Source organism: Pan troglodytes, chromosome X (genome assembly GCF_028858775.2).
Source record: "Pan troglodytes isolate AG18354 chromosome X, NHGRI_mPanTro3-v2.0_pri, whole genome shotgun sequence".
Taxonomy (NCBI): Eukaryota; Metazoa; Chordata; class Mammalia; order Primates; family Hominidae; genus Pan; species Pan troglodytes.
This window is the reverse complement of record NC_072421.2, coordinates 103,425,242-103,447,094: the sequence shown is the minus strand read 5'-3', so window position 1 is coordinate 103,447,094 and position 21,853 is coordinate 103,425,242. Positions and strand designations below refer to the sequence as shown.

Genomic DNA, 21,853 nt, shown 5'->3' with positions numbered 1-21,853 from the left:
ACATAGGGCAAAATTTACTCACTTAAAAAAAATTACCCATACTTGTCAGCTCAGGAGTGGACACTTGCTTTTGATGCTGGAGAGAACAGGAGATTTGATGCTCCTTAAAAATGGTAACTTTTCCCTTTTGTTTTATCCCCTGACATTGGGATTAACACACAGCTCTTGAAATTGACATGTTAATTTCCCAGCTCTGGTTTTACGTGCCATGGGTTGTCTTAAAGTATCTCAAACACTTCCAAAGTGCAAATTAATCTAAATCCATCTTTTAAGTATGGTATGTATCATTTAACAACTTTTGGGCAATCTGGAAGGGATGTGTGTACGGTAGCATAGAGGTAATTACAAAATTGAAATAGAATAATCTGAAAGCACATTGCATTAGGACAATTTAAAATCTGCATTAGAACAATTTAAACATGTTCACAAAGAGCTGGAAGACTTTTTATTTATGCAGTCAGAGGACACTCTGTTTTTTACTAAATGTTTTATATTTATGCATTGCCTCATCACTCAAGGAATGCTATTAAAAGTTGGACATCTAACCTGTACCCCTCAATCTGAGATTAGGTTTTACAAACAGCTTTTTATCACTACTCTCCCAGACATGTTCTAACTGACACAAGAATGTGAAAATAAAATATTCTCTGATTGATTGTTTTCCCATTTCAATTTTAATTTCTAGATTTTGTGTTCTATGTATTCACAAAGCAATGAGAATCTATCTTTAAAATGTTAATTAAAAAAATAAACTCTTTAACCTTTCCCTCAAGTGAATATGAGAATGTGTAAGTCAAAATAAATAGAAAATAAAAAATAATAGACATTAATGTGTTAAGATGGAAACTTACATGGATGTCAACCAGCAACTTCTGATCAATAGTAGAATAAGGTGGTGATGACTGAGACCTCCTTCCAGTCACAGGACTTTCTTCCTCAGAAGAAGATTCTATGGAATGCCAAAAACACATTAGTAACAATGGTGATTACAGCCATTGCCTTCATATGTATAGTGTATCAGTTAAATCCCTTGGTTTTTTTTCTTTTTTTTTTTTTTTGGTCATTTTTATGATTCCATTCAGGAAGTATCACCTGAAAATTCTCATGGGGCCAGGATCTTAAATTCTCTTTTCAGGGGTATTAGCAGGGGTTCAAGTTTTCTTCCATCTGTAGACCTACATGGCTGCTCTGTTTTCAATATTAAGTGTACACTTACCAAATATCTCTATCTATGTAAGAAGATACATAGTCCAACTGATAGCCAGGTAGATACATTTAAAAAAATGTATCAAGAGTAGGAAGGACTGGGAGTACCACTGGCCTCACATACTGACCAGTAGAAAAAAAAGCCCGAGAGTGTATTTATTAGAAGATGATAGACTAGCCAAAACCCTCAAGAGGAGAGTTCATTCTTCAATCTTTTTTTTTTAATTATACTTTAAGTTTTAGGGTACATGTGCACATTGTGCAGGTTAGTTACATATGTATACATGTGCCATGCTGGTGCACTGCACCCACTAACTCGTCATCTAGTATTAGGTATATCTCCCAATGCTATCCCTCCCCCCTCCCCACACCCCACAACAGTCCCCAGAGTGTGATGTTCCCCTTCCTGTGTCCATGTGATCTCATTGTTCAATTCCCGCCTATGAGTGAGAATATGCGGTGTTTGGTTTTTTGTTCTTGCAATAGTTTACTGAGAATGATGATTTCCAATTTCATCCATGTCCCTACAAAGGACATGAACTCATCATTTTTTATGGCTGCATAGTATTTCATGGTGTATATGTGCCACATTTTCTTAATCCAGTCTATCATTGTTGGACATTTGGCTTGGTTCCAAGTCTTTGCTATTGTGAATAATGCCGCAATAAACATACGTGTGCATGTGTCTTTATAGCAGCATGATTTATAGTCCTTTGGGTATATACCCAGTAATTGGATGGCTGGGTCAAATGGTATTTCCAGTTCTAGATCCCTGAGGAATCGCCACACTGACTTCCACAATGGTTGAACTAGTTTACAGTCCCACCAACAGTGTAAAAGTGTTCCTATTTCTCCACATCCTCTCCAGCACCTGTTGTTTCCTGACTTTTTAATGATCGCCATTCTAACTGGTGTGAGATGGTATCTCATTGTGGTTTTGATTTGCATTTCTCTGATGGCCAGTGATGATGAGCATTTTTTCATGTGTTTTTTGGCTGCATAAATGTCTTCTTTTGAGAAGTGTCTGTTCATGTCCTTCACCCACTTTTTGATGGGGTTGTTTGTTTTTATCTTGTAAATCCAACTTACAAGGGATGTGAAGGACCTCTTCAAGGAGAACTACAAACCACTGCTCAAGGAAATAAAAGAGGATACAAACAAATGGAAGAACATTCCATGCTCATGGGTAGGAAGAATCAATATCGTGAAAATGGCCATACTGCCCAAGGTAATTTATAGATTCAATGCCATCCCCATAAAGCTACCAATGCCTTTCTTCACAAAATTGGAAAAAACTACTTTAAAGTTCATATGGAATCAAAAAAGAGCCCGCATTGCCAAGTCAATCCTAAGCCAAAAGAACAAAGCTGGAGGCATCACACTACCTGACTTCAAACTATACTACAAGGCTACAGTAACCAAAACAGCATGGTACTAGTACCAAAACAGAGATATAGATCAATGGAACAGAACAGAGGCCTCACAAATAATGCTGCATATCTACAACTATCTGATCTTTGACAAACCTGAGAAAAACAAGCAATGGGGAAAGGATTCCCTATTTAATAAATGGTGCTGGGAAAACTGGCTAGCCATATGTAGAAAGCTGAAACTGGATCCCTTCCTTTCACCTTATACAAAAATCAATTCAAGATGGATTAAAGACTTAAACGTTAGACCTAAAACCATAAAAACCCTAGAAGAAAACCTAGGCATTACCATTCAGGACATAGGCATGGGCAAGGACTTCACGTCTAAAACACCAAAAGCAATGGCAACAAAAGACAAAATTGACAAATGGGATCGAATTAAACTAAAGAACTTCTGCACAGTAAAAGAAACTACCATCAGAGCGAACAGGCAACCTACAAAATGGGAGAAAATTTTCGCAACCTACTCATCCGACAAAGGGCTAATATCCAGAATCTACAATGAACTCAAACAAATTTACATTCTTCAATCTTAACCCCCACATATTTCCACCCAATGATATATCCAGATGTAGTTCAATACAGTTGAGGAGTGAACTACTGAAAAGAGATAACACCCGTTTCTATAAAGCTGGGAACCTTTTTATAGCAGCAATGTACAACAAAACTTTCTGCAGTGATAGAAATTTTCTGTATCTGAACTGTCCATTAACAGTGGTCATTAGTCACCCATGACTACTGAGCATTTGAAATGTGGCCAGTGTGCCTGAGAAAGTGACTTTTAAATTTTATTTAATTTTCATTTTACTTTTTATTTTAATAGCTACATGAGGCTAGTTGCCACCACAATGAACAGCTTAATTCTATAGTGTAAATATTTCCATTTAAAATACAAATGTATCTGGTTTGGAGATTAGGTTTTAATATTGAGTTGTGGTATGGTAAATAACCCCTGTGATTAAAATCTGGTGAGAATATTTAACAGGCTCAAAATTCAGGTCTGGGTGAGTGTACTTAGAAAAAGCTTCACTAAGAGAAAACTCAGGTCCCTGTTTAATGTTTTTGTGTGCTTAGATTTTCAAGATAAATACTATTGTCCCTCTTATTTTCAGTCTTGGTATACATAGCCAAAGTATAAATACTCCAACTCCAAAAGACATATATTTGCAAATACTGCTGTCCTTTGAGAACATTACACTGAACACATGCTAAAATTTGTGTCCCCATCGTCTGACACTGTTGTACTTGTGCTTTTTTTTTTTTTTTCAGGAAACCATTTTCTTTTAAGTCTTTTGGTATGTTAGTAGACCAAATAAGTTCAAGTGAGTGCACTAAGATTCTGAGACAAATTTATAGTAAGGTGCTCTGAGATTTCCTCCATAATGAAGCATATAATTTCATGAGAATATCAAATGGTCTATGTAGCATAAACAATAAAATAAAAGAAATTTGGAGCTGAAAAGACATTTAGCTATTATCTGCACAGATGCCTTCTCCCTTCTATCAATGCTATGACTGCTTTGGGATCTAATCCAGAATTTCCTTATTTCAAAAATGTCACATGAATAAACCTTAAATTTTTAGTTGTTTGCCCTGTATTAGCAAAATTAGCCATAGTCAAGCCAGAAAGAAAAGACTCTGGGAAAAAAATTTTAAAAATTTGCTTTTCACTCAGGCTTATCTAATTTTCACAACATAGTATTTGTGTATGAGGAGACAGTGCTATTTAAAAGAACTCTGCCATAATCTGAGTCACTTAAGAAGAATAATGTGTTTTAAGTTTTGATCTTCAAATATTCACTTTTCAAAAAGTGAAGTACATCTGTATCATTTTTATTATTAACATTTTAATAAAATCAGTATACTATATTTTTACATATCAGCAACTCAATCAGCCATTTTTCCCTTGCTTAACTTACCTGGATTGCTTAAAACTGGATAATGCCAGATTGCATGATCCATGGCACAACTTTTGGCTTTGTTTATCCTAATATTCCATAAATCTATAATTCATTTAAACTCTCTCAAAAGCACATCTTAAAATACTTTTTTGAAATTCACATCACAACTTTTGAAGTTATTTTCTATGATTTGATAGATTAATTGTTCATGTATTTTGAGTAAAACCATCACTCTAACATTTAGGGATATTTATGAGATATTGTCCTGTTTTGGAGAGGTGAAGTAACCAACTGATAAATGAAACACACACAACTCCTCCATACAATATTCTAATTGCTACCTATAAATTTTAGCCTGCTGGAGAGGTCTCTCTCAAGTTTCTTTACCATACTTTTCTTACGTGGTATAGAAACCTAATAAAGCTGACTCCCCCCGCCTTCTTAGACACATTCCTAACTACTACCCAACAAAAAGAAGAAAATTCAGAAAAATTATTTTCCATTTCTCAAAGGCCACCACTGACCACCCAATTGCCAAATACAATGGCCTTCAGGTCCTAATCCTACTTGGGCTCCCTGACACTTTTGATTCATTCCTTCTTGAAATTCTTCTTTCTTGACTTCTGAAATATAAATTGTTAAACAGTAGCTCTGTGTTTTGCCTGCTAAAATTTTGTGCTTTGAATCACCTGATGCTGCCAGCCAATTTTGACGATTTTGCGAACTCCTTTGTCTGATGTCAATGGGCTTCTGAGCTTGTTCCAAAAGAGACCGCTGAGGAACGCTAATGAAAAGACAGAAAAGCATGTGCCATGTCCTAACATTCATAAAGGGAATGTACAACTCAACATAAAGTCCAACACAAAGTTTTGTTTAAATATATGGGTACATATCAAACTGAAAAAGAAGTATAACTTGAGTAATAATTTCCAGTTTCCATTTTCCCCCAAACTTGCTATTTTGTCTAGAATAGAGTAACGATTTCCAAAATAAGAAAAATATGTTTTCATAGAGTATATGTTTCCTTTATATATATATTAATTTCTAAAAATTTCTGTAAGCTTTTAAAGCTAACATTCAGACAATATTTTACCTGAGTAACACAGCAATAAACATAACCTTATAGTGTATGTGAGTATTTTAACATAATAAACAAGTTACTGTTATGTCATATATTCTATTGTTATTATCCAGATTTTAAATGCTTGAAATTAATGTTTTTAACGTCCCATTCCGGATTTAGATAGCTACACTGACAGAAAAATAGAGCACTTTCATTCTTACTATTCAAATTTAAAGAATATTTAGAGAGTTTCTTTGGACTAATGCTACTAAATTTTACAGTTATTTTGGTATTTCTATATGGGAAGGACTTTGGTTATTGATTTAGGCCTGGAATAGACAAACTTTTTTCCACGGCCCCAAATTTCCGGAAAGATTTGAGTTTCATTTAAGTTAACTTTTTAAATTTAACTATATTTAAAGGCAACGTATTTGTTATTCATAAATTCAAAATCCTTTTGTAAAGTGAACAGTTACTCTGAGTTTAACACCAAGTATGGATTTTATATATTGGATTTTATTAAAGTCATGTTCCATGATACCAAAACCAACTACTCAAAACTAAACTGGTTTCTTTCCTTTGAGGTCAGATCGACCATGACAATCCATTCATTGAGTGCAGAGAAAAAAAGTTCGCAGTCTTGCTTTACAATTTTTCAAGATTTCTGCACTCCAGTTAAATCTGAAGACATAATTGTATGGGGTTTTTAAAGTAATCAAGCAAGAAAATATATACTACATAACATTAACTGTATGCCATCTGGCCATACTGTCCAATATCTTGAATATAGTGAGTGTTCAATAAATATTTACTGACTAAGTGAATCAATATAGGCTAAGTTCTCTCTATTGTGAGTTGGGGCTGGAGGGGGTGTGACTTTCTTAAAAAATCTACCTTAAAATTTAGTTTTCAAATATAACAGAATGCACACAATATCTGACATATGGAACGTGATCTTTGAAAATTATTGAAGATCACCAATATTACAAAGATTAAAAAATACAGTGACTGGTATGAATATTATATATGATATTTTATTTATATAATATTGAGTTTTAGATTTGATTTTGACTATAGGACATTTTTAGGCTTACCCATTCTGTGGCATTAGCTTCTGAAGTTAAAGACAATTGGTGTGTGTGTTTTATCATGCAGCACATGTGTGAAAATTCACTTGAAATTTCATGTCTTTTTATCATCGACCACTAATTGAATACTGTCAAAGTATTTGTTATTATTGTTTCTTTTTAAAATTGTGAACCTTGCCATCTATTTAGCAAACTAAATATCACAGAGACTGCAGTATGACCAAATACGAAAGATATAGGTAATGGATCATTGCAGTTAAGGTTTTCAATGTGGGCCAATAAAGTCAATGGTGATGATGTTGTCACGGATATTTTAGTTGACTTCACAAAGTGTATTATCAATGAAATAATTTTTAATTTTCCATTTGATAATTATGAATAATTTTAATATAGAAATCAAAGACACATACCTTGAAGAGAACTTGACATGATGTGCATGATCCTGGTTGTTAGGCACAGAAGGAGATCTCTCTCGAACCTTAAAGACACAATGCAATACTTCAGTAGAATTCTTGATCATAAATTGTACTGAGCTATTAATTTGTGGGAAAATGCCTGTCTTCATATATATTTTCCTAAAATCTAACTTATAAAATATGATTTTAATAAACAGATTCTATTTCATAATGACTTACAACATTAGACTTGCTTAACCATAATTTCTGATGGTGTATTTGATCTTTAGTATAGGAACAGATTCTGGAGCTCATATAATCAAAATCTTAATTTATTGTTGAGGAATCTGTAGCCTAAAGAGGGAAAATGACTTTTCTAATAATTTTATGTCAAGTGAAAGGAACGTCTAAAATCAGAATGCAGGTCTCCCAACTTCTAATTTAATGTTCTTTCCATGTTATCACATTGCTTTTTATATCAAGTTTAAACTTCTTACTCAGAATTTAAGTTCTAATTCTTACACACTCATCCTTTTAAGCTAACCCTAGATTTTCAAAAGTTGTCACACACACATACATACATTTCATTAAAATCTCTCTAGTCAAAAGTGTCCCATCTTTAAGAAAGTAAGAAAGTATGTTTTTCTGCTTTACAATTTGACTGTACTATCATAATTAGTGTTCCAAGTACTGTTTCAACTCTAAATAGATTAATTTGCATTTTACTAATCATACAATCATTGAATATAGCCAAATACTCAAGAAAGGGTGCATATAATAAGCCAGCTTCCACCAATGGGGGAATTTTACTTTCTGCCAACATTGGTAGACAGGGCCAGGGAATGTTGCCTTGCCTCACTAAGACTTGTATCAACAGGTTTCTACTCAAAGAAGTTTTAGCTGCCCAAAACATAGGTCATTCTGACATGCAATAAGGCAGTCATACTAGATTCTTTAAAAAGGAAATTTAAGAGTGTTACTTTTTTAATCTAGCATATGCATGCTGATAAACTCATTCTTTACTTTCTAGAAACTAGAGTAGCCTTAGTACACTATTTTTTCTTTATGAAGTGGCTTATCAAGGCTCTCTCTACACTCCGAGAGACAAGTAGGTGAGGGTAAGTATCTGCCTATTTTTTTCCACTTTCATTTCATATAATTGGTATCATATGACCCAGTCGGGGACTTTTGGCTTATGAAGCTGATCTTAGGAAGTTTATTGTCACTACTGGAGGCAAAAATTACTCAAAATAGGTAACGGCCAAAAATAAAAAATATAATTCCTAATATAAATTGGCTGTATTTAATTTCAAAACTGGGGAGAAGAAAATGATTAGTAAGAATAGCATATACTAAGGTAATGATGTATTTGAAATCAGACACAGCTCATTACATTTCCTGCTTAAAGTGTCAGGCTTAAGGTAATAATTATTACCTGTGAGTTTGATTAAAGTCATTTAATAAGGCAAAGAAAAAGACATATTGCCTCTTCTAATTATATAATAAAGTCTGGCTTATGTTCCTTCTGCCAGTGGTTAGTATTTATAAAACCATACTCTTTGTTATTAACTTCAGAGGACTGTTAGTATTAGGGGAATTGTACTTAAAAATGAGAGTTGTCCATAAAAGACTTCATAGTAGACTCCTGTGTAACATCTTGTGCTGATTAGGAGCAACAATGAGGCTCCTGACGCACCATCAATAAGGCAAGAGTTTGAGTTCTTCACACACTCACCTAATCTACTTGATTGTTCAAAACAATCTACAAAAAGATTGTTTTAGATGGCTGGCTATTAGGAATACTGGCTATGATGATGATGCTATCTTTTCTAGACAAGAAAACCTACAACTCCGGCCTCACCAATATATGTTCTAAATAGGATACTATTAATATAGTCATGAAAACAGAAGTCAAAATGGACACTAGGACTAACTTAATTATTCTTATAATTGTAAAACAAAACAAAACCAAACAAAACATAGATTAAATGTCCCAGACCCTGTCACAAACTGCATTCCAGACCAGAGCTAATCAAGGAAAAATATCTGTGTGTTTGTGTTACAAAACGAAACTGCCAGAATTTTTCATGTACAATATTTTTGCTTAAAGAAAGACTGACAAACTATGATTATTTAAACTCTGGGTATTTGGTAGACATTTTATTTTTAATGAATAAAGTAAACCTGTCAATTTAAGGGGAAAAAATGATGCTGCAATTTAGCAATGATAAAATTTGAGCTTGCAAAGGAAAATTAGAATTTTCAAACATATCTCCCACCAAGCACTTGACAACTTAACAACACTCAGTAACTTTTATGATGAACTTGATGGTAACATTAACAAATGCTGTTTTTTGATATTGTATAATGAAACATGTAAATGTCTGGGAAGATCTATATACAAAGTGAACCAGTATTTTCCAACTGATCAATGCATGAAGTTAAAAATCATGCATAAGCAAAACATCTATTCATAGCATAAGATAGATCAATGAGTTTTATTATTAACTGAATATACAACATTTCATTGATATGGTTTTAGATTCCACTTCTCTAGTTTTGGTACATTATTCAATAATTTACTCAATTATCTAAGCAATCTATGAAAATTGACTCTTTCCCACTACCTATATGTGAGAAGCCAGCTTTTATTCGTATACTTCAACCAAAACAACACATGGCAACAGATTGAATGCAGAAGCAGATGTGAGAATCTAGCTGTTTTTCATTAAGCAAGATAGATTTAAGAGACTTACAAAAAAGTAAAACAATGTCAATCTCTCTAAAAGTTTGTTTTGGGAAAATACAGTTTTTTCATTAAAAATGTGTTTCTTATGTTAACATGTAATAGTTTCATTCCTTTTAAATGAATTAATATTTTAAATGTTTTTCAGTTTTAACTTTTAATAAATTAAATATCAAATGATACAACCCATGTAAAAAATGAAAGCTTTTTGAGGTCCTCAATGTTTAAGAGTATAAAGGGACACTGAGACCAAAAAGTTTAAGAACCACTGTTCTGGGTTCTTACTAATGTCACAACAACTCATATTGAAAAATTTACCTCAATTTTTTTAGGATTTGAAATGTATGGCTTCAATGGCTCTATCTGGACTTCAGCCTGAATCGAATGAAATACTTCATCATTGTCTGATGATTCATCTTCTTTGTCCTTTGAAACAAAAAGGAAAGTAATTGTTTTAATTGTTGTTAAAATGCAAGTGATAGGAACAACTTCATCATCTTAATGCTGAGTTGTTTATATGTATTATATAATATATAATTTAAAATAATACACAATTTAAAAGAATAATATCCAAATATTAAAAATGATTTAAACCAGTAGTTTCTAATAGTGTTTGGTTCTGGATCCCTTTCAGAATCTGAGAAATGCTATAGACTGTCCACAGAAAATTGCATATAGACATACCTATTACATATATTTTCTGGTGGATTGCTGACCTCCTGAAGTTCATCTACAGGGTCCAGGTTAAGAATCTCTGTCCTAAAACTTGATTGACTGATAACACCAAACTAACTGTCACATTTACCAAGCTATTATAACCAAAGTTTGGTCTTCCTGAGCAATGGAAGTTCTGTAATACAGTGGTGCAAATATTTCTCCCTAATTGAGATCTAGGACTTTAGGAAACTGTTTTCCCCTTTAATCCAATCAATATTATCTCTTCAACTGAAAGATTAATAAAAATGCATTTTTTGTTTCCTGCTGGTGACTTAAAGCACCCACCTATGTCTCTCAACTCTAATAAAATTTCAGGTATCATGAAGATCTGTGACTTTGACTATATTATCAATAATTTTCTTTTCCTTTATATTTTCTTCAACGACCACATATAAAGATATAAATGCTTGTACAATATCCTAGAGTCATGAGATTGGTAACTATTATTTATTGACTTTTAAAAATTTTAGAATGGCTTTCCACATATATGTTTAAAACAATAAATGACAATAAGTGTGTGCCATGCTGGTATCACTGAATCTTTCAGAGATCAATAAAAGTCTTATTCATAAATGCAAAACCCATTAGATCTAATTGATTACTAGGGTTCATCGAGAATAATCATTAGCATTTTAGATGAGCTAGTTTTTGCCAAATGTCACCATTCTAGACTTAAACCTCCCTTTTCTCCATCTAGTTTCTTGCTCTTTATAGTTCCCTTTTTCTCTGAGAACTAGACATCCATTTTCCCTTTTGGGCCTTGCTTCTCTTGCTGCTCCTACCTTTTCTCATGTTAAACATGTCAACAAATTAGCATTTGTTTAATTGGCTCAATGTGCACAAACTCAAAGAATTCCTTATCTAGATACTCAGATAAAATTCATTTGTAATTATTACAATGATTATTATTGGGTAAATAGATGTGGATAAAAGGGTATAAGTTAGGATCATCACAATGATTCCTTTTACACAAATGGATGTGGGGAGTATTAGAAAACAACTGCTCCCCTAACCTTATCTAACCTCATTAATTTGTTATCAAGCCCATAATTCTTCATTATCACTTTAGAATCCACCAGATTAAATTCAATAACTCCAGTAAAATTATATTCACTTTTTATTAAAGGATTTTTGAAACAATTACGTTTTAGTGACTGTTCTTAGATAAAATGGAGTTTAACACACTGTATTCCACATTTCAAAAGGGTACAGATGAAACCACCCTTATTAACTTATAAAATTAATCACAGAAGAAGAGAGGGGAAGAAACAAAAATATACCAAGCTTGCAGCACGTTTAGCATTAATCCTTAGGTCAGCTTGCTCTCTGACCTCCTTCCTCAATAGATGTTTGTTGCCTATTTTCCTAGAATCACGTAGACCTTGTTGCAACATCATCATTCCCCTTAACTGCTCTGTAGATAACAACTTGAACATTATGAAATGTTGTTTTTCCTTTGAGATATTTCTTCAGGTCTTGCATACCAGTGAAACTATTGTTAATCAACTGGTCTGAAGGACCCCACTGACGCCAACTGGTCTGAAGGACCCCACAAGAGGCTGACTCATCAAAAAATGCAGTTTCCACATCCTGATGATTTCAAGGACCATCAAACTTACCCTGACCAATCAACAACTCCAATTATCCAGCACCTCACCCTCTACAATCCCCTTAAAAACCCCATCCCAGAACTCCTCCAGGAGATGGATTTGAGGGTCTCCTCCCCACCTCCTCACTCCATGCCCTGCTGATCATTAAACTCTTCTGCTGCATTCTTGATGCATGTGTAATTGGTCTGTTACTATGCAGTGGGCATACGAACCTGTTGGTCTTCTAACACAGAGAATAATTTGTAAATTGTTTCACGTTCTGTGAGTCCACATAATTGATTAATTATGTAAAACGGGCAGCAAATTAGTGAAACAAGTCATAAATATGGTAACCATATACAAAATATTTTGGAAACTGCTTTGCCTTCTCATTTTAACCTTGATTTAAACATCCTGTAGTACAAAAATGAGTGTAATTCACTCAAATAGTATAGTTTGGCATTCTATTGGAAGAAAGAATAAACTAACTTAAAGGTTAGAGTAACAAAAGCAAATTTTGTTTTGTGCTTATTTTTGATGAGTTATCTTTGAAATTTTAAGCTATGAAAGTAATTTTTAAAGATCCAAAATAGTAATTTTTAATGTGCATTCGTTGACACTTTATTGGTTAAAGAATAATAGACAGAAAACTAATAATTAAAGCTATATTTCAGTAGAGATACTGAAAAATATTTTTCTCATATTTAGTTACAATTATCTAGAAATTTCATGAAAATTTATTTGAAGTACAAATTATTTAGTATATCTTCTGTAGAACACAAGGAATATTTATTTCATTTGGTTTTACTGAGAAAAAACATCCGCATGAGCTATCACATTTTCTCTTCATTTTTGACTCAGAGTAAAAATATCAAAAATTCTTACTTTATCAACTTGTCTCAATTCTTCCTCATGCTGATTAAAGATATCTTCCCATCTGCGTTGGTGCCTTTGCCTGCGGGCTTCTAAATCCGAGAGTTCAAGCTTTTCAGGTCTCCATGATGACTTTGCCCTGAACCTCTTTGGTGATAGTCTTTTTGCCAGTGCTTGCCTCAGAGTAGAAACTTTTGATTTTTTCTCCCGTGCCTGTTCTGGTTGTGAGTAAAACCTATTTGATGACAGATTTTCCATCAGGGTTTGCAACGGACCAAGTGGCTTTGAGTTATTTGAGTTTGGTGCCCGAAGCAAGTCTCTTGATAGTCCCTCTATCAGTGCTTGAACTGAGCCAATTGCCTGTGGGGGTTCTAGTGTCCAAGCCTGTGCCTGAGGTGATCCTTCAGTTTGCCCCTCTACTGGAATGAGCACCTGAGTATCCAAATGTAGTGGCAACAGCACATGGTGATCTTGTGATAGCAGGGGCAGAAATACCTGGGCATTTACTCGTAATGACTCAGGTTCCTCTGCCTCAGTCTCTGCCTGCGCAGGCTCGGCAGCCTGTTCCTGTACCTCTGGCTGTTCAGGTGCCTGGTTCTGCTCCAGCTCTTGTTCAGGCACCTGGTTGTGCCTCTGCTGTTGTTCAGGGGCCTGGCCCTGCCTTTGTTGTTCGGGTACCTGATCTTGACCCTGAAATTCCTCTGGTACCTGGTCCAGATCTTGTGGTTCTGATGTCTGGGTCTGGGCCTGCTGCTTTTTGGATACCTGGGACTGTACCTGCAGAAGCCTAGGTGCCCTAACCTGTGCCTGTAGTGGCATGAGCACCCTGGCTGCCCTCCGTAGTCGTGGAGGTGCCTTAATCTGCATTTGTAGAGGTTTAGAGGCCTTAGCCTTCACCTGAGCCTGTAGTGGCATGAACACCCGAGCTGCCCCTTGTAGTCGTTGAGGTGCCTGAGCCTGCCCCTTTAGAGGCTTAGGTGCACTGTCCAGAGCCTGCAGTGGCATGAATACCCTGGCTGCTCCCTGTAGCTGCTGAAGTGCCTGGACCTGTGGCTCTTCTCGATCAGGTAGCCACCTTGGCTGAGAGGGTTCCCCATGCAGGACTCTAAGTGGTCTGCATCTGCTGCTGGTTGGCAATCTCAGAAGCTCGTGAGTGCAAGAGGGTCCTCTAAAATAAACACACAAATGATTGGCATACAATTAGAATTTTTAGTGGAATGGAGCCATTCAGGGGCATTGTTTTTACTTTAAAAGATGGACATTTTCTGCAATGAAGATACCTTCAGTAAACCTTTCTGAAATCATTCCCTTGATGTCTGAAATATTCTTCAGGTAACATTTGTATTACTAATGTATTCAATTATTAATGAAATATGATATCTACTTGATCTTCACTTGCCAGATATTAAGGAGTCTTTGGGTAGTAATAAAGAATTCTCACATTTTCACTCAATATCTCTTAAAAACAGAGATTTCTTATTTGTTGTATCAGAAAGAATTAAGTCTTTCTGAACCAAAGGCAACAGTATGGAATCAACGGCCTTATGTGAATTGCTATCATCAAATTATATATGCAATTTGTGGAACGCACCTGAATCTTCTCATGGTGTACTGTTCCTTAATAGCTTCTTCTCTTTCAAAGATCAAAGGTATTCCTTTTTTTACGAAAGAGAAAAACATAATGCATAAACAGTCAGCAGATAAGCATGTTATCCACTTAATCACCTTGTTCCCTCTGCTTCTTAGGATGTGGAGTGAATTACAAGGGCAAGAAGGTAGCCCTTCAAAAGTACTTGGTTTGTGATGTAGACCATATTCTAGTTTCTAGGCCCACTTTTGCAGCACAATATAGCTATTGCATGCAGATTAATTTCTCTGAACAGAGAAAATTTAGCAACTTGATTTCTGCAATTCTAAAGAGGAAGAAGAGAGAATGGGACAAAGGGAGAATGAGACAAGAGAAACTCTAAATAGTGGTGAGCATGGCTTACAGCTGTGGGCTCTAGATGTAAGGACTTTATGGCTTGAGGTTGATATTTGGTCTTTTCAATGAGAAGGCAAATTCTTAATTCTGTGTTTTACACTAAACACATTGAAAACATTCAGCTTCTTTCCTATCATCAGCTGTACTGTGACTACTGAAATATAGAAGATTACAAACAAGAGTTTTATTTTGAATTTCCTATATTAAAATGTTCAGGGCAACTATATTTATATCTTTAGTGTAACTTCCATATAAATGGAACTTTTCCTACAGGTAACATTTTGGAAATTTTGCAATTCTGGAAATTAGCAAATTACCAAATAGATGTGTGGTTTTCCTGAACCCATTTGAAACTGGCTGGCCTCTGTAAAGTTGGCTGAATAACTTCATTACCATAGGTAAATAAATTCTTGCTGCTCCTTGCCTCAAAACATGATACATGTATAGATACAACAAGCCCCACTACAATCAATCCCACAGCTGATCTGAGGATGCCTGCTTTTTCAAGTTTTCCCTTTTACATTCCATTGTTACTCTCAACTCTGCCTATGGTCCGCAAAATCAAATGTGGAATATGTAACATAATATATAAAGTTAGGACTTCCCAGGGGCTTCTTCTGGACTTGGTGAAAATCCATCCTGGCACTTTTATTTTTATTTTTTTGAGGCAGCGTCTTGTTCTGTCACCCGGGCTGGAGTGCAGTGGCACGATCTTGGCTCACTGCAAATCCTGCCATTTTTAATAGAAGTTCACTTTTATTAATAGACAGAAGTTTATGTTTATTTGTATAAATCGGTTCCTTTAATTATATTTTATATTTGGAGTTTAGTACATAAAACAAGCTTTGTATGGTGCACAAATACTACTTCAAAATTAGCAGTGAATAAATGGTTAATTACAAATCCATTTATCTCTTGTAGAGTCAAAATACCAGCTGAAAAAAAAGCAAGATATACATTTTGTTACCTTTTATCTTTTATTTATTTTATTTAGTTAGTTACTTAAAATTGGCATATCACAAAACTTTATTGGATGCTTTCAAGGTCTTCGTAAATATGAACATTTTCCAGGTGTAACTGGCAAGAATTAGTAACTATACACACACACACACACACACACACACACACACACACACACGCAAGAGAAAATTAAATAAGAGCACATGGCATATTATTGGCAAAACTAAATATCAAAGGCCTCAGAAGTTTTATTTTCAATCTAAGTCTTAAACAAATATTACTTTTTCCTGGAAACAATACATGAATAAACTCTGAATATTCGTTTCAGTAAAATAAAACTTAACAGATTCTACCTTTTTTCTGTCTTTTTTTAATGATTCCAGTAAGATGCCTTGTTAATGACTCAACAACATGTCGTTCATTTTTTATATCCCGAACAAATGGGTGTTGAAGCATGTTTGCAGAAGTAGGACGAAACAGGAAATTTTTTATCGTACACTTTTCCATGAAATTGTGGAACTTACGGGACCTAAAAAATGAGTCAAAGAGAGGAAAAAAAAGTGTTCTCAGTCCTGTCAGACCTCTTCCCACCACCACCCACATGCCTCTCTGAAAATCATATTTGGAGAGAGTTGCCTTTAGGTATTATTGTCTTCTCAATTGCCAAATATCCTGCAGTTTGGCAACATACGTTATAAAGTGAGGCCATTTAGACCTCAGAAAAAGAAGCAAGAGTCAATAGCATATTCCATCTAAATTACAGTAGAAGTTTCAATGAGTTAACTGTCTGTACCTGGTAAAAACTCAAGTGCAGATATGATGATTAAATGGTTAATGTGATATATGTAGTCTGCAAGACTAGATTGATCGGCCCACAGCAGTCATACTCTGTATTTTTCATTTGACTATATGCAGTTTTAACTACAGAGGACTGAATATAATGATCCAAAAATAGGATGTTAAAAGCACCAGGACTAACTAATCTTGTAAAATGACCCATGGAAACAGATGTGGCCATAAAAACTGAATCCATGGAAAGGGTTAAATTGAATTCCAATGCAGAATGTTAACAATCAAATCACAGTCACCACTTCTACCAGGGAAAGCAATAAAAACTAATAATAAGCAAGAGTTTCAGGTACAAGATCAACAAGCTTCAGAGAGAAGGATTCCCAAGTTTAGCTGGCATGTAAGTGCCCTGGGAGAACAAGTCTTCTGCTCTAGGTCTGTGTGTGTTTGGTTTAATGTACTAATCAACAGGGCTGCATATAACTGACTGCCTATACAAGCAACACAAGAAACTTCACAAATAGTTGCCATCAGTTCATCCCATTACTGGGGAAACAACTGAACATGCCCATTAATGGCAGTACAGTAATATCATCAGAAAATACTATAGAGGATATTACTTATTTATAGTTGGCTAGCTACCTCTTAATGAAAACTGGTCATTTAGACCTCCCAGTTAAGATATTAGACTTTAGGAAATATTGTCCAACCAGGATGGTGCAGCAGGACTGACCAAATGAATTAAAACTTCTTTGCTAACATAAAAATGTCAAGTCAATGTAATTAGGAGATTAAGACATTCATCTTTACCATCCGCTGGATTTGACTGTGGGAGCAGATTCCCGCAAAATAACGAAGAGAGCTTCCAAGGGTTGAAGGTTACACAGAGCTGCAAAGGGAAATAGATAAATTTAGAAAGAATGAGAAGGGTAACTAAAGAACACACTCCTTATTCCAGAGGGGATTCTCAGTGATCTTTCACATATTATGTTGAGTAGACACTAAGGGACAAATAGATACAAAAGAATGTATTTCAAAAGAAAAAGAAAAGCTCGTTTTAACGCAATGTTGCAATATATAAGATTCTCAAGTTTCACTATCACCAAGTAGGATAAATTAATAATAAACTAGACAAAATATTTGAAATGTATAGTTGATAATTTATATCTAGAAAAGTTAACTGAAAGTGAAACAAGCACACTTCTATGTTTTTGTATTGCAGGTATTTAGTTATAAAATTGGAATATGTAATTACAGACTGAAAAATTCAACCAGACTACTAGCTTAGTACAATAATATTTAAAGAACAATGATTTAGTAGTTTAGAAAGCTTAGAAGAATCTGTTTTGGAAGCTGAGAGTTCTAGAAAAAAAAATAGGTATAGTGCAACTGTTAAGAATACACCCCCTAGAGTAAGATCATCTGGGTTCAAACCTAGCTCTACCTTTGTGACTGGGCAAATTACCTAGCCTATTTGTATCTTGGTTTCTTCATCTGAAAAACAGGAAATGCAGCAGGAGGAATCCCTTCAAAGAATTGTTGTGAGGATTAATTAGAAACTTACAAGTAAAAGTGTATTTACCTCATAAATATATATACCTATTATGTATGCACAAAAATTTTTTAAATAATTTTTAAAATCCCCCCAAAAGTATCTGACATGTAGTAGATGCTAAATAAATATCAGCTATTGATATTATAACAAAGATGTTAACTCTATGGCACTTTGAGACTGTGCCAAATTACTGGACATTCATTCTCTCTTTCATATACACAGGCATAAAAATAAAAACCTATTCCAATATGTGCTATATAAATTAATTACCTCATTGGTTTGGGAATTTTGGTTTTTTCTATAAGTGTTTAAATATGTCTCACTTATTTCCTCTTGTGTTTTGATTAAAGAAAGTTGGCAGTGCAAAAAATCCCCAATGGAGAACCACAGTGTCAATTTCATCTAACATTACAAGTGTGTCATTCTTGTAAGGATAATTTGATATTAATGACTCTTGATAGAGCCATCCTTTCTCTCCCAAAATGCATCCTCAGAAATACCTAAAGTGACAAACTGGCCTTTCATAGTAGTAGACAAAAACTCCACAGAGTGATTTTATTAGGGCTATACAAAGGCAATTGTTTAAAGGCCAAGCTTTGTTTTCAATTACATGGGTATAAATTAATAGAAGATGCATTTTTATAACTGAAGCCAGAATTAGCTCCAAGTACAAAGTATCAGGATCATATTTAACCCTTTTTATTCTTTTACTATGTCCAATCAGTCTCCAGTTTCTGTCCTTTAAACTTATTGTAAGGGAGTTGGTACAATATTAAGCAGTTGTCATTTATTAACATCTGGGCAACAGTTAGTCCACTGACAACATCTTCAGGGGTCAAGAGCTAGGACACAGACTAGGTAAGTTTTCTTTAACGGAAAGGAAAAGTTCACAAAGGAATGGAGCATAGGGTGGGTACAAGAGCTATGTCAACAGTAGCTGTTTATGGTTTCCTATATAGTCTAATTTCAGGAATGTCAGTAACTGCCCCCTCCAACCTATATCTCATAACACTACCTAAATGTTCATCATTAGAGGCTCATTCCTTTGAAACAGCAAGCCTCCCTTAAAAATCACATTATCTCTTGAAGGGTTGGACACATATTAAACTGGGCTTAGTCTGAATTAGGTTAAATAATGTGATTTATTCTTAACACATGTTGAGATCTGAGGGAATCTTCTGAATATTGAAGGAATAGGCCTCTTGATGGGACAGGGGTAGATTTGAGCCACAATGCACTCAGGTAAAGACAGACATGGGGTATGAGAGAGTGACACTACAAGGGATAGAAGTAGGACTATAAAGAAGCATCATTGAGAATATTTAAAATGATCTACAATATCAAGGAGAATGCAAAAATAGGGGAAAATATGGTCCAGGTTAAGGCAAGTTGACTAGTGTACAGCTTTGCCAAGAAAGGGGTGTCAGGGTTAACTGTTGATCCTATCCCGCTTCTCCTCCAGGCACAGATTATCTTTTCTATAAAAGATAGAGACTAAAAACCACATCTATTCAAAATTAACCTATGATACTCTGATGTTTGGATGATTACTATAAATGTTCTGGCCTTGGTATAAAGGTCCCCATATTGTTTGAATTCCTACCCAGAAACTAGGGACTGAAGGGGTTCCTGGTTTACAAGTGTCCAGTTCTCTCTTTCTAGAGCCACTACAACAGTGGTCCCCAAACTTTTTGGCACCAGGGACTAGTTTCGTGGAAGACAATTTTTCCATGGACCTAGGGGTAGGGGGTTGGTTTGGGGATGAAACTGTTCCATCTCAGAACAGCAGGCATGAGTTGGATTCTCATAAGAAATATACCACCTAGATCCCTTGCATGCTTAGTTCACAATAGGGTTCCCACTCCTAGAAGAATCTAATGCCGTTGCTGATCTGACAGGAGTCAGAGCTCAGGTGGTAATGCTTGCTCACTTGCTCGCCGCTCACCTCCTGCTGTGTGGCCCAGGGTTTGGGAACCTATGCCCCATGGCATCCTATCAGGGAGAAGTTATTCTTTCTCTCTCTTTACTTCTCTGGAAAAGACTCACCAAAGGAAGACCAAAGGAAGAGAATTTTGTTATCTGGAACTCAGAGGATATTATCAGATAATTGCCACTTTGGAAGGCCATCCCTTATGAGATAATAATTATCATAACCTGGAAGATTTCTGCAGTTAAACTGATGACAATTATTTCCATACAAAATTAATATTCCAGGCAACAAAGGACACCGGTAAAAGAGAAATGTTTTAGTAGGGAGGCTATTTAGGGCTGCTCTTGACCAAAGTTGTATTACTCCAATTACTGATCCAGGCAGGCCAGCCCTATTTTCTCCCTTTGTGAGTTCCAAATCTCCTGGCCTTCACTTATCTTTTGTAAGAAGCTTGCCATTTGTGTAATCTGTGCAAAACTCCTTCTCTGCACTCCTGTGAGTTTGCTCACCAATACTTTTTCCCGTAACTTAATATTTTGGAATGAAAAAAAAAAGTGAAACAAACAAAGGTGACCCAGGAAGTACAAACTGCAAAACATAGAACGTTGGTTTCCCGGAAAGGCATGGTGAGGAGCATTCAGAAACAATGGAAAAAAGATACTACTCAATGCAGGCATGTATCCTAACCAAATCCATGCATCAATATTAATATGAAATATTAGTTGCTGCTGCTCAATTTAACATAATCTAAGTATGTTTCCAAAACAGAAATAATCAGGAGATGATGAGGAATAGTCCACATCCCCTCAGTATAATTTCAATTTTATATATGTGTCGTATGTAATCTTCTTATTGTTTAACATTTTCCATTATTAATTTTTTATTCACCCAACTTAGCTACTTTGCTGATTTGGGGGCATTCTAATACAGGCAAGAAGCAACATGATCTCCACAGGTGTCCTAGCTTTATCCCAGCCCCTCTTTAATATTCCAAGGGATACCAGGAATTTTCAACAATTATGTTACCATTATTTCTATTTCTTGAAATTCCTCTCATTGGCCTTGAAACAAAATGCTAAGATAGTTCAAGCTCATAAAACTTGATGGGTGGACATTTTGCAGATAGAGCATACAAGAACATGGGAACCTATAGGATCTGCTTTGGAGAGGGGAAAGCAAAGCAACCCTCCCCATACCTCAGAAGGCATTACTTTACACTTCTCATCCAACAATACCAAAGATGCATTGTCATTTATACTTTTGGATTTTAGGTACTAAGGACAGCAAATATGCCATGCTCTGGAGTCACACATTAGATGGTTATCAATCACTTATACCCAGTTTACATTCAATTTTTACTTTCCTATCAGAAAGCAGTGCCTTGAGAGAACAGGATGCTAACAGGTCATTTAAATGATGGGGAGGTAGAGAAAAGAAGATGAAATGGGCACTGAGGCAGCTGAAAGGAGTAAAGAGGGCACAAAGGTAAGTTGAATTGACTCCAGAAGAAAAAAAAAACAGGCTTACTTCTTGACATTAGCTCAATTTCAATGAAATGCTGGAGAATTTTCTCAACTATCACAGCCTGAGGCAGTAGCACTGTGTGACTGTAAATGTTCTGGAATCT

General features: G+C 35.2%; 1 protein-coding gene across 3 annotated transcripts in view; it reads right to left on the bottom strand.

Annotated features, from left to right (window-relative positions):
- NRK (Nik related kinase) overlaps positions 1–21,853 on the bottom strand; it is a 135,613-nt gene that overhangs the window by 35,282 nt on the left and 78,478 nt on the right. For all 3 annotated transcript variants that reach the window (XM_016943991.4, XM_016943990.4, XM_016943992.3), the window contains exons 10-17: positions 17,552–17,630; positions 16,306–16,481; positions 14,600–14,663; positions 13,021–14,176; positions 10,148–10,255; positions 7,099–7,166; positions 5,227–5,321; positions 852–949 (exon numbers count right to left, since the gene is read on the bottom strand). In XM_016943991.4, the coding sequence (XP_016799480.1) occupies positions 852–949; positions 5,227–5,321; positions 7,099–7,166; positions 10,148–10,255; positions 13,021–14,176; positions 14,600–14,663; positions 16,306–16,481; positions 17,552–17,630 (1,844 nt within the window). The remainder of the gene's footprint in view (positions 1–851; positions 950–5,226; positions 5,322–7,098; positions 7,167–10,147; positions 10,256–13,020; positions 14,177–14,599; positions 14,664–16,305; positions 16,482–17,551; positions 17,631–21,853) is intronic.